The sequence below is a fragment of the Entelurus aequoreus genome, linkage group LG14 (assembly GCF_033978785.1).
Source record: "Entelurus aequoreus isolate RoL-2023_Sb linkage group LG14, RoL_Eaeq_v1.1, whole genome shotgun sequence".
In the NCBI taxonomy this organism is placed as follows: domain Eukaryota; kingdom Metazoa; phylum Chordata; class Actinopteri; order Syngnathiformes; family Syngnathidae; genus Entelurus; species Entelurus aequoreus.
The window spans coordinates 14,057,123-14,069,523 of record NC_084744.1 but is presented as its reverse complement, the minus strand read 5'-3'; the positions used below and the strand labels follow the sequence as shown (position 1 = coordinate 14,069,523).

General features: G+C 37.5%; 1 protein-coding gene across 7 annotated transcripts in view; it reads left to right on the top strand.

The window, feature by feature from the left end:
- The window catches only part of myo16 (myosin XVI), a 375,845-nt gene that overhangs the window by 171,044 nt on the left and 192,400 nt on the right, over window positions 1–12,401 (top strand). For all 7 annotated transcript variants that reach the window (XM_062069026.1, XM_062069027.1, XM_062069029.1 and 4 more), the window contains 3 exons: window positions 1,133–1,243; window positions 5,820–5,885; window positions 11,054–11,181. In XM_062069026.1, coding sequence (XP_061925010.1) covers window positions 1,133–1,243; window positions 5,820–5,885; window positions 11,054–11,181 — 305 coding nt within the window. The remainder of the gene's footprint in view (window positions 1–1,132; window positions 1,244–5,819; window positions 5,886–11,053; window positions 11,182–12,401) is intronic.

The window sequence follows — 12,401 nt, the reverse complement described above, 5'->3', positions numbered from 1 at the left end:
TGACTTTTTTTGGGTGGATTCGGTCTTGCACGTGGAGGGTTTGGGTGTGGCGCTCCCGTCGGGCGGTGCATTCTGCGGCGGAGGTGCTTGGCACCAGGAGGCGGGGTTATGAGACGAGCCTCCAGTTTTATGATCGCTCAGCACAAGAAATATGTTACACACATACAGTTGTTGACAAAATACACTGTACATTATATACCTCAGCTAAGTAAACTATGGAAATGTATAATATAATTCATATAGCAATACGGTCTCACTGCACAGCAGGCCAGCAGTTAACCGAGTCATTGCGCACAATCCATGGTGAGGCACAACGCGGTGACGTGCCTCAACTGGCTGCTGATCACCGCACCGTCTCTTCTCAGTATTTGAACGGCAAATGTGAAAATAAAAATGAAAATAATCTAAAACTGGTGAAGTTAAATGGAAAATAACTTTAGTATAATCACTGGATACGTATAACAATTTAATTAATTTTTTTTCTTTTTACTTTTTTTTTCTTTCCATGATGGCAGGTGAGGCCGTGCCTCCCTGCCTCTAGTGACTGCACGCCACTGCGCAACACATAAGTGTAACAAAACAACTACTTTATGATTTGTACATTTTCAGAATGTGCTTGTTCTATTTTTCAACAAAGAAAACAATCTGAAGTTGTCTTTATTTTTAAGTTATCGTGCTGGGATTTTACCAGTCCGGCCCACTTGGGAGTAGATTTTTCTCCATGTGGCCCCCGATCTAAAATGAGTTTGACACCCCTGCTCTAGTAGTTACTTGTAGTGTCAAACTGCACCACAGTATACCGAGAGGCCACACTCATACACTATTGACCTGGATATAAGACGGTATATTTCCCTTTAAACATAAAACGTTTCATATACCCAGTGGGGTAGATTATCTTAGTCTACAACCATGCATTTCAACTTTAACAGTGCCTTTATTCTAGTACTTTATTGTGATGTCCACACTGTAATATACTGAGAGTACCGGTATACTAAAAGAATGAACATGATTTTCTTAGAAAAAAACTCACTTCTGTTTGATCATTTGTGCATAAATGGTTCTTGAAACAGAGTGTCCGTTTATATTACGAGGCTAATGCAGACTTAACGTTTTAGCTTGCTGTTCTCCGCAGGTGAAGCTGATGCCTCCAGCCCCCAATGATGACCTGGCGTCTCTCAGCGAGCTGACAGACAGCAGCCTCCTCTACGAGATGCAGAAGCGTTTCGGCAATGACCAAATTTACGTAAGTCTCAATTATTCCACATTATTTTTTTGTGTCCATCCAAGAGTGCGTAACCACTATAGATGGTTGCACAATCCATACTGCTGACAATGACAACATCAATATCATTTTGATCGATAGGGGGAAAATCCATTACTATATTTCTGCCCTCATCTACCACAATTGCCCAATTTTCACATGAATGCCATTTCTTCCACCTCTCCTGTAAAACTAGACTTTGGCCCATATCCATCCACTGGGACAGCACGCTTTAAAGCAGTACATACACACTCTTTGTGAAAATGAAAGTGTGTGTGTTATTGTGGAGGCCCAGCAGGGGTAAATGGTTGGAAGAGGAGATAAATGCCATTTAATGTGTGTGAACAGGGAGGACAGCAATGCCAGATAGAATGTTGCAATCACGCAGACGTGGCAGCGCACTTGACGCAAGAGACTGTCATTTCACCAGCAGGGGCGGAGGACACGCTTATGTGTTTTGTTTCACACTTAAAACACTTTGTCATATGCAAATGATATTTGACATATTTACCCATTGGTGTTTATAAAGGACATTTGAAGACACAATCGCATTGAAAGGCAATGCCTTACCATATCCACTTTTTTTTCCGCAATAAGTTTTCTCAATTTAATACAGAGTAGTTATTTCATTGTGATTAGAGATGTCCGATAATGGCTTTTTTGCCGATATTCCGATATTGTCCAACTCTTAATTACCGATTCCGATATCAACCGATATATACAGTCGTGGAATTAACACATTATTATGCCTAGTTTTGTTGTGATGCCCCGCTGGATGCATTAAACAATGTAACAAGGTTTTCCAAAAGAAATCAACTCAAGTTATGGAAAAAAAATGCCAACATGGCACTGCCATATTTATTATTGAAGTCACAATTTTTTTTTAACATGCCTCAAAACAGCAGCTTGGAATTTGGGACATGCTCTCCCTGAGATAATCCTGATACCCACTACAACTATGGGAAGTACTATACTTTGACTTTCACAAAGTGCATTATTTTTTTTATTTTTTTTAAACATGCCTTAAAACAACAGCTACAAAAACAATGAAGGCACACAGCTTCAGTCCAGAGTATACTAGAGTAATAAAGTAAACAATAACATAGTCCTCCTTTAGTGCAAGACTGCCTGGCATACTCTATAAAAGGAAATTATAAACTGGGCTCAATCTGAACAGCCGATATGGGTATCTACATCAACTATATGATTTGCCTGAGAAGCTGGACAAGACACAAAAACAAAACAAAAACAAAAAATACTTTTTGAAACTGATACAGATAGTTTCCGATATTACATTTTAAAGCATTTATCGGCCAATAATATCGGCAGTCCGATATTATCGGCCGATAATACACATTTGTGTATACATATATACTATATATATACAGTATATATATGTATGTGTGGGAAAAAATCACAAGACTATTTCATCTCTACAGGCCTGTTTCATGAGGGGTTTCCTCAATCCTCAGGAGATTTTAATGGAAGCATTCACATACCATGGTTTATATAGGGCACAGAGCGGGTGGGTACAGGCAGGCGTGGGGGCGTGGTGATTGACTCATGTGTTACCTAGGAGGTGTTTCCTTCTGTGACGGCATGCTGATACACCGTCACAGAAGGAAACACCTCCTAGGTAACACATGAGTCAATCACCACGCCCCCACGCCTGCCTGTACCCACCCGCTCTGTGCCCTATATAAACCATGGTATGTGAATGCTTCCATTAAAATCTCCTGAGGATTGAGGAAACCCCTCATGAAACAGGCCTGTAGAGATGAAATAGTCTTGTGATTTTTTCCCACACATACATATTACGCTCTACCACGGTATCGAGCACTATTTTTTGGATAATATATATATATATATATATATATATATATATATATATATATATATATATATATATATATATATATATATATATATATATATATATATATATATATATATATATATATATATATATATATATATATATATACGTTAGGTCAGGAAAAAACACAGAGGTTATTTCATCACTTCAAGCCTGTTTCACAGGTTTCCCTGCTCTTCAGGGGATTTTTGGAGTCTTGAGTATTGACTATACCGACATTAATCCAGTACGATATCAGCACAAATTCTAGTACATACATATTATTTTGTAGTTTGGTATGTTCGAAAAGGTTTGATTAATTGAAGTTACTCAGAACAGTGGTAGGTATGAAAAGCACTCACCTTATGGAAGACTTATGCTTTTGAAGTGGAATTTTTTTTAATTTGTTTTTTGAAACACCCAGTGTTCATAATAATTCATTAAATTAAGGACTTAACGCAAGAAGTTGAATGATGCGGACACGTTTGTTACTGGATACTTTCTATCACACTTCTATCTTGAAGACCTGTTTGTGTAAGTAATATGCAACTATAAATATTTGATACTTGTTTATATTGACAAATGTGCAGTTTTAGACTAAAATATTGTTCAATTAAGGACACGTATTTTGTATGAATAGTTTGTGCTATTGTGTGCTTAGTTGTAGTGTAGCTGCGAGTTCCTAGTAGCTATAGCCTCTCATGTTTGCCTTTTGTAAATGACTTAACTAACATACAAGAAAAGACAAGCCTTGTTAAGTTAAAGTACCAATGATTGTCACACACACACTAGGTGTGGTGAAATTATTCTCTGGTGTGCTTCTTGGATGACATTGAGATGGTAACTGGCTGTCAAACTTGTGTTTGCACAAGTAAATATTGGAGATTTTAGATGCAAGCTGAAATCAGACGATACTTTTTTGTTTATGCTGGTATCGGATCGATAATAAATATCAATATCAAATCGGGAAACCCCTACTATTTTCTAATAGGAAGAATGAATAATAAAGAATGTAAAAAAAACTAGACAGACCGGAAAGAAAATTAAAATAAGAAAAATAAAATACTGTTAAGAATGAGTTGATACATCAGAAATAAATACTGATGAATATAGAATTAATTAAATTGAAATGAATAAAATGATTAAAGAAAAAAAGTATTACCATACATACAGGGGTAAAAACAGACTAAAATACATTATACTGTATAACCGTTGCTAACCTGAAATCTAAAAATATATGTCAGTGTTTTATTGTACACTGCCATGTGAAGAGAAAGAGAGAAAAACTAGTGTTTTTTTATTGATTAAATTGTTTTCTTATACATGGCATATCTACCAATTGTCTTGGTATAAAAACACCCCCTTGGACAGCGATGGAGTGTGGACAAAGGATGCTCCATATGCTCTCAGCAGGGTGGTCAAAGATGGTGCTTTGATGAGAGTTCTTTCTCCTGTTGCCAGCATAGATGAGAGATCAGTATACTGCAAAAAAAAAATAAAAAAATAAAATATATATATATATATAAAAAACCCTCCGTCCCCTGAGGAGAGCAGCAATCTGAGCTGGGGGACGATATCAGCCATCATTAACAATGGTTGAGGTGTTACTTACCGTTCCTGGTAACCTTGTCTAAAAAGCATGCCAGTGAATATTCTCTTTTATCCAGGTTTTTTTTTTATCTCACTGCATGGAATTGATGGCAACTGGACTATTCAGGTTGTCTTGGATGACGTTTCACCTCTCATCTGAGCAGGCCTCCTCAGTTCACGTTCAAAGGCTAGATGAGATGGTGCAGGATCCAAAGTTAAAAAAAAGTTTAGACTTAAAATGTTCATGTCGTCAACCTTGAACCAGCAATTTTTTTAGCTCGACTAGTTCTCAAATGACCGATGGGAGTCTTTGTAAGAGACTCGTATTTTAAAAGCTCCCAACTGTGTGTTATTTTTCGAAAGGGCTTCAGGGTTTCTAAGTGTACATCGCGTTGGAGAGCGCAAATGCTGTCTTTATTGACACGTGATCATCCCTAAAGTCATCTTTGCTGTTTAACCTCGAATTGTTGTTCCTTTACAGCAGGGGTGCCAAACGTACGGCCCGAGGGCCGGATCAGGCCCGCGAACAGGTTTAATCCGGCCCGCAGGATGAGTTTGCGAAGTATAAATTTTTGAATGAGAGAAACTGCTGTTCTAAATGTGTCCACTGGATGTCGCAATAGCAATTCTTTGTATCTTTGTAGATGCTGCATATGTACAAAATAAACCACATGATGTTAGTACATCAGACGAGGAAAACGATGCATACTGTAATTTGATTTTGATATAATTTTGTTTATCTTGATGGATTGAAAATTAACACCAATGAGTTAACTGATGATCATAATTTATTCAGAAAATATAAATAACGACAAATAAAGGTAGAATACTATTAATCGCAACATGTAAGGGTAAAAAAAACCAACAACATTATGATTTGTACATTTTCAGAATGTGCTTGTTCTATTTTTCAACAAAGAAAACAATCTGAAGTTGTCTTTATTTTTAAGTGATCGTGCTGTGATTTTACCAGTCCGGTCCACTTGGAAGTAGATTTTTCTCCATGTGGCCCCCGATCTAAAATGAGTTTGACACCCCTGCTTTACAGCATGTGTTCCCCGGACATATTGACTTAAAGATGACCATAGCTGTTTTCTCTTTGTTTGTGTGCAGACTTATATTGGACACATTCTTTTGTTGGTCAACCCAAACAAAGAGCTGCCCATCTACTCCACTTTGGTAAGCTTTTTTAATTGACTTACTATAAGTGGTATTATTAGACTTGCAGAAAAGTGCATTACACAGTCTTCTAATGTTCAATTTGCCTGTTTTGGACCATATAAACGCAATGTTGGACGACCGATGCACTGCACATTACAAATTCCACTATAATGGATGCTGGCTGAATAATAAGAGACATAAACATGTGGAATGGACCTTGTGGCTGATAAATAATGCAGTCTTCCTGTCAACGATACACAGCCTGACTGTGCATAAAGCATTAAGGGTGCAGCAACAATGTGTGTACAGATACTGAAAAATGCTACTCAGTAAATTACATCATGCAGAACCAATCATTTGTTTTATAATATCCATCAGCCAATGAGTCAACTTTATTTCAAAGTTGCTATAAAATCCCACATTCCTCATTAAGACACAGAAAGGGTCATTATCACTCAAGAAGGGATGTAACGATATCAAAATCTCACGGTACGATATTATTGCAGTATTGTCACAAAAAAAAAGAAAAAGATTACTCAAGTACTACTTATTTAAGTTAAAGTCCCAACAATCGTCACACACCCACTGTGTGGTGAAATGTGTCCTCTGCATTTGACCCATCCCCATGTTCACCCCCTGTGAGGTGAGGGGAGCAGTGAGCAGCAGCGTGCGCCGCGCTTGCAAATCATTTTGGTGATTTAACCCCCAATTCCAGCTCTTGATGCTGAGTGCCAAGCAGGGAGGTAATGGGTCCCATTTTTATAGTCTTTGGTATGACTCGGCCGGGGTTTGAACTCACAACCTTCCAGACTCAGGGCAGACACTCTAACCACAAGGCCTCTGAGCTGCTGTCTGAACTTATGTTAAGGATAGACCGACTTACTAGTAATAAACACAACATAATGCTCAAATGTTGTAATCCGATTTATCACTACCAAGATCAATCAATCACTCGATCAAAGTTTACTTATATAGCCCTAAATCACAAGTGTCTCAAAGGGCTGCACAAGCCACAATGACATCCTCGGCTCAGATCCCACATCAGGGTAAGGAAAAACTCAACCCAATGGGCGACAATGAGAAACCACGAAGGAGAGGGGGGCAGAGCAGAAAAGAGAAGGCAGATCAACTGGTCTAAAAGGGGGGTCTATTTAAAGGCTGGAGTATACAAATGAGTTTTAAGATGGCACTTAAAAGATGTATTTTCAAAGTGCAAAGTAAAAAGTAAAACAACAAAAAAACATATACACTGCGGTGGCCTCTGCAGTGTTGCACGCCATTGTCTGCTGGGGTGGGGGGAGCATGGCCAGAGGCAGGAACAGACCCAACAAAGAGAGCCGACTCTACCCTCGGCCGCCCACCAACTCTCGGCCAGTGTCCAGTCCGCATGGATGAGCGAGAATACGTCTAAGGCGGGGGTCGGCAACCCGCGGCTCTAGAGCCGCATGCGGCTCTTTAGCGCCGCCCTAGTGGCTCTCTGGAGATTTTTCAAAAATGTATGAAGAATGGAAAAAGATGAGGGGGAAAAAATCTATTTTTTTGTTTTAGTATGGTTTCTGTAGGAGGACAAACATGACACAAACCTCCCTAATTGTTATAAATCACACTGTTTATATTAAACATGCTTCACTGATTCGAGTATTTGGCGAGCGCCGTTTTGTCCTACTAATTTTGTCGTTCCCTGAACTCACCGTATAGTTTGTTTACATGTATAACTTTTTTCGACTTTCTAGGACGTGTTTTATGCCACTTCTTTTTCTGTCTCATTTTGTCCACCACACTTTTAACGTTGTGCGTGAGTGCACAAAGGTGAGTTTTGTTGATGTTATTGACTTGTGTGGAGTGCTAATCAGACATATTTGGTCACTGCATGACTGCAAGCTAATCGATGCTAACATGCTATTTAGGCTAGCGATATGTACATATTGCATCATTATGCCTCATTTGTAGGTATATTTGAGCTCATTTAGTTTCCTTTAAGTCCTCTTAATTAAATGTATATCTCATGACACATGTAATATGGCTTTTAATTTTTTGCGGCTCCAGACAGATTTGTTTTTGTATTTGTGGTCCAATATGGCTCTTTCAACATTTTGGGTTGCCGACCCCTGGTCTAAGGAGACCAAGGTGTCCGATACCTGCTCATTCAGCCAAGACACCGTGAAGCTCATAACTTGAGAGGCTTTGGATATTTCTTATTGCCGAGAGCTCAAACCACTCGCAAACGTTTTTGTGTGTCTGTATGCGGAGTAAAACTATGGAACAAACTGGACTTACAACACAAGCAATGCCAAACTATTAATCGATTTAAACTATTATACAAACATGGGGTCTGGTTCAAATATAGAGATGAGGGTCTTTAATTTGACCTGCTGCTATACTCTGTCTCAAAGTGTTAACATGTGCTCAATGTTTCCTTACCATTATTGCTATGTTGTCTATTACCATTATTGCTATGTTGTCTATTACCATTGTTGGTATATTCATTATTCCTACATTGTTGCAGTGTAATAATTATTGTTACCTGTGGTAATGCCACTATGATACAACATTTGTATTATAATCATTAAACAAAGTAACAGTGAAACTCATGTGAATAATCCCTGAATTGAGAACTGGGGGTGGGATTAAATAAGTTATCTTCTTCCCACTCCCTTTCAGGCAAAACTGGACAATCATGAATTACATACTATACATTACCTTTTGCACTACATTAATTTATATTATTATGTGTTGTCAACTTTGTACTTTTTTATTTTATTGCCTGAAATAAATAAATAAATGAAAAGGAAAAAAAAAATGAAGCCCGTCCGTCCCGGCGCTCAGCGCCAGCTCCGCAGCCCTGTCTCTTACCCGCATCTCCTCCAGTCTCTCCAAACGGACTCTGGTGTTTAATAAGCAGCTGGTCTCCATGGCCAAAAGGCTCCCGGGAGGCAGATCCAGAAGTTAACAAAAAAGCACCGCAGAAGTCACGAAAGTGCCACCCCTTGTCACACAGTCCCTAAGGGTCCCGAACCAAAAGGCAAAACAACCACATGAAAACAAGAGGGAAACATCGGGAACACAAAAAGATGACACAAGAGCACAGAGCTCCTGCCAACAGCAGCCATTACAGCGGCGCCATCTTGGGGGAAAAATAAAAATAATAATAATAATTACCGTATTTTTCAGAGTATAAGTCGCTCCGGAGTATAAGTCGCACCGGCCGAAAATGCATAATAAAGAAGGAAAAAAACATAAGTCGCATTTTTTGGGGAATTTTTTTTTCTTATAAAACCCAACACCAAGAATAGACATTTGAAAGGCAATTTAAAATAAATAAAGAATAGTGGACAACAGGCTGAATAAGTGTACGTTATATGACGCATAAATAACCAACTGAGAACGTGCCTGGTATGTTAACGTAACATATTATGGTAAGAGTCATTCAAATAACTATAACATATAGAACATGCTATACGTTTACTAGGGCTGGGAATCTTTGGGTGTCCCACGATTCGATTCAAAATCGATTCTTGGGGTCACGATTCGATTCAGAATCGATTTTTTTTCAATTCAACACGATTCTCGATTCAAAAACTATTTTTATTTTTTTATTATTTATTTATTTTTTATTTTTATTTTTTTAATGAAAACAATACACAACAATACCATAATAATGCAATACAATTTCAAAACAAAACCCGACCCAGCAACATTCAGAGTAGCAATAAACAGAGCAATTGAGGAGACACAAACATGACACGGAACAATCTAAAAGTAGTGAGACAAAAATGAATATTATCAACAACAGTATCAATATTAGTAACAATTAGCAGTGATTAAAAATCCCTCATTGATATTATCATTACAAACATTAAAAAAAAATAAAAATACAAAAAATGAACAATAGTGTCACAGTGGCTTACACTTGCATCGCATCTCATAAACTAAATGTCTAATGATAATGTCAATGAGGGATTTTTAATCACTGCTATGTTGAAATTGTAACTAATATTGATACTGTTGTTGATAATATTCATTTTTGTTTCACTACTTTTAGAATGTTCCGTGTCATGTTTGTGTCTCCTCTCAATTGCTCTGTTTATTGCAGTTCTGAGTGTTGCTGGGTCGGGTTTGGTTTTGGAATTGGATTGCATTGTTATGGTATTGCTGTGTATTGTTTTGTTGGATTGATTCATTTAAAAAAAAAAAAATATATATATATATATGTATATATATATATATATACAGTGGGGGCAAAAAAGTATTTAGTCAGCCACCCATTGATTCTCAATGGGTGGCTGACTAAATACTTTTTTGCCCCACTGTATATATATAATTTTTTAATTTTTTAAAATCGATTTTTAAAAAATGAGAATCGATTCTGAATCGCACAACGTGAGAATCGCGATTCGAATTCGAATCGATTTTTTCCCACACCTCTAACGTTTACCAAACAATCTGTCACTCCTAATCGCTAAATCCCATGAAATCTTATACGTCTAGTCTCTTACGTGAATGAGCTAAATAATATCATTTGATATTTTACGGTAATGTGTTAATAATTTCACACATAAGTCGCTTCCGAGTATAAGTCGCAACCCCGGCCAAACTATGAAAAAAAACTGCGACTTATAGTCCGAAAAATACGGTAATAAAAAAAGTTTGTGGATAAAAGCATTTTGTTTCTGAAATAATCATTAAAACTGTTTTCAGCTTTACCGTCACACCTCACTGCATTTTTGTGAGGGTTCAGCTACCCCAGTACCGCGGTATTTACAATACCGTTACATCCCTAGTGTCCTCTTCGACTTGCCGGCCCCTGGACTTCCTCCAGGTGGACTGGGGAAGGTGCGAGATGGGCATATGTCTCAACATCTGTGGTCTGCTTTCTGTCACCTCTCTCTTCTGGCAGTCTGCAACCATGCATTTTTTTCTTGGCATTCCCTATGATAGCGGTGTTCTCTCAAACGTCAAAAGAAAAAAGGACCTCTCACCCTGCAAAAATAGGAAACGAAGAACGATTGAATATCTGAAATAAATGTCAGTCAATGGTCAGATTACATGCCAAAATGAAAACAGCACCACTGATTAGTCGGTTCTCAGTTACAGACAAACAGCGTTGTAGCTAACACTGTCCCCTTATGTAGTCTTTGGTCAGTCACTATAACTTTTCATATGATGTCCACCTGTGTGTTTCTTAGGTGAGTCAACTGTACCTGAGCTCCACAGGTCGCTTATGCTCCTCACTGCCCCCTCACATCTTCTCCTCGGCGGAGAGAGCGTACCACATGATGCTCCAGGAGAGACGACCGCAGTGTTTCATTCTGAGGTACCACTACTCATACTTCTAGCTCTATGCCTTGAGTCAAAATAATATTTTATAGAATAACATATACATATTAATACATATACACTACCGTTCAAAAGTTTGGGGTCACATTGAAATGTCCTTATTTTTGAAGGAAAAGCACTGTACTTTTCAATAAAGATAACTTTAAACTAGTCTTAACTTTAAAGAAATACACTCTTTACATTGCTAATGTGGTAAATGACTATTCTAGCTGCAAATGTCTGGTTTTTGGTGCAATATCTACATAGGTGCATAGAGGCCCATTTCCAGCAACTATCACTCCAGCGTTCTAATGGTACAATGTGTTTGCTCATTGGCTCAGAAGGCTAATTGACGATTAGAAAACCCTTGTGCAATTATGTTCACACATCTGAAAACAGTTTAGCTCGTTACAGAAGCTACAAAACTGACCTTCCTTTGAGCAGATTGAGTTTCTGGAGCATCACATTTGTGGGGTCAATTAAACGCTCAAAATGGCCAGAAAAAGAGAACTTTCATCTGAAACTCGACAGTCTATTCTTGTTCTTAGAAATGAAGGCTATTCCACAAAATTGTTTGGGTGACCCCAAACTTTTGAACGGTAGTGTATATATATATATATATATATATATATATATATATATATATATATATATATATATATATATATATATATATATATATATATATATATATATATATATATATATATATATATTTTATTTTTTTTAAAATATATTTTTCATCTGATTTAAACCATTGCACTTTCAAATTATTCATGACTCGGATGCTATAATTTTCTCATTTTACAAAATTCACCACATTTAATAAATGGACAAACGTACACATTTGTCAACCAATTCAAAGAATTCCACCATCAACACATTCCACTCATCTTCGCCATTCAAACTAACAAAGTTCCAAAAATTCCCGTATTTCCTGGAATTCCCAGGATTTATTTTTCCGATTGAAAATGAATGGACAATTTTTCAAACTTCCACATTTGCTACATTTCTCCACCGATTCAAACTGTTCCAAAGTCAAAATGCTCCTTGTTTGCTTTACTTTTTTTCAGGTACACACCTTCGAGTCACATATTTTGTTACTTGACCCATGCCAACTGTTAGCATGCAAACTTTAGCAAGGTAGCTCTTTAGCTAATTTTGACAGTCGTATATTTTGGTACTTGACTCATGTTTACTGTTAGCATGCCAACTTTT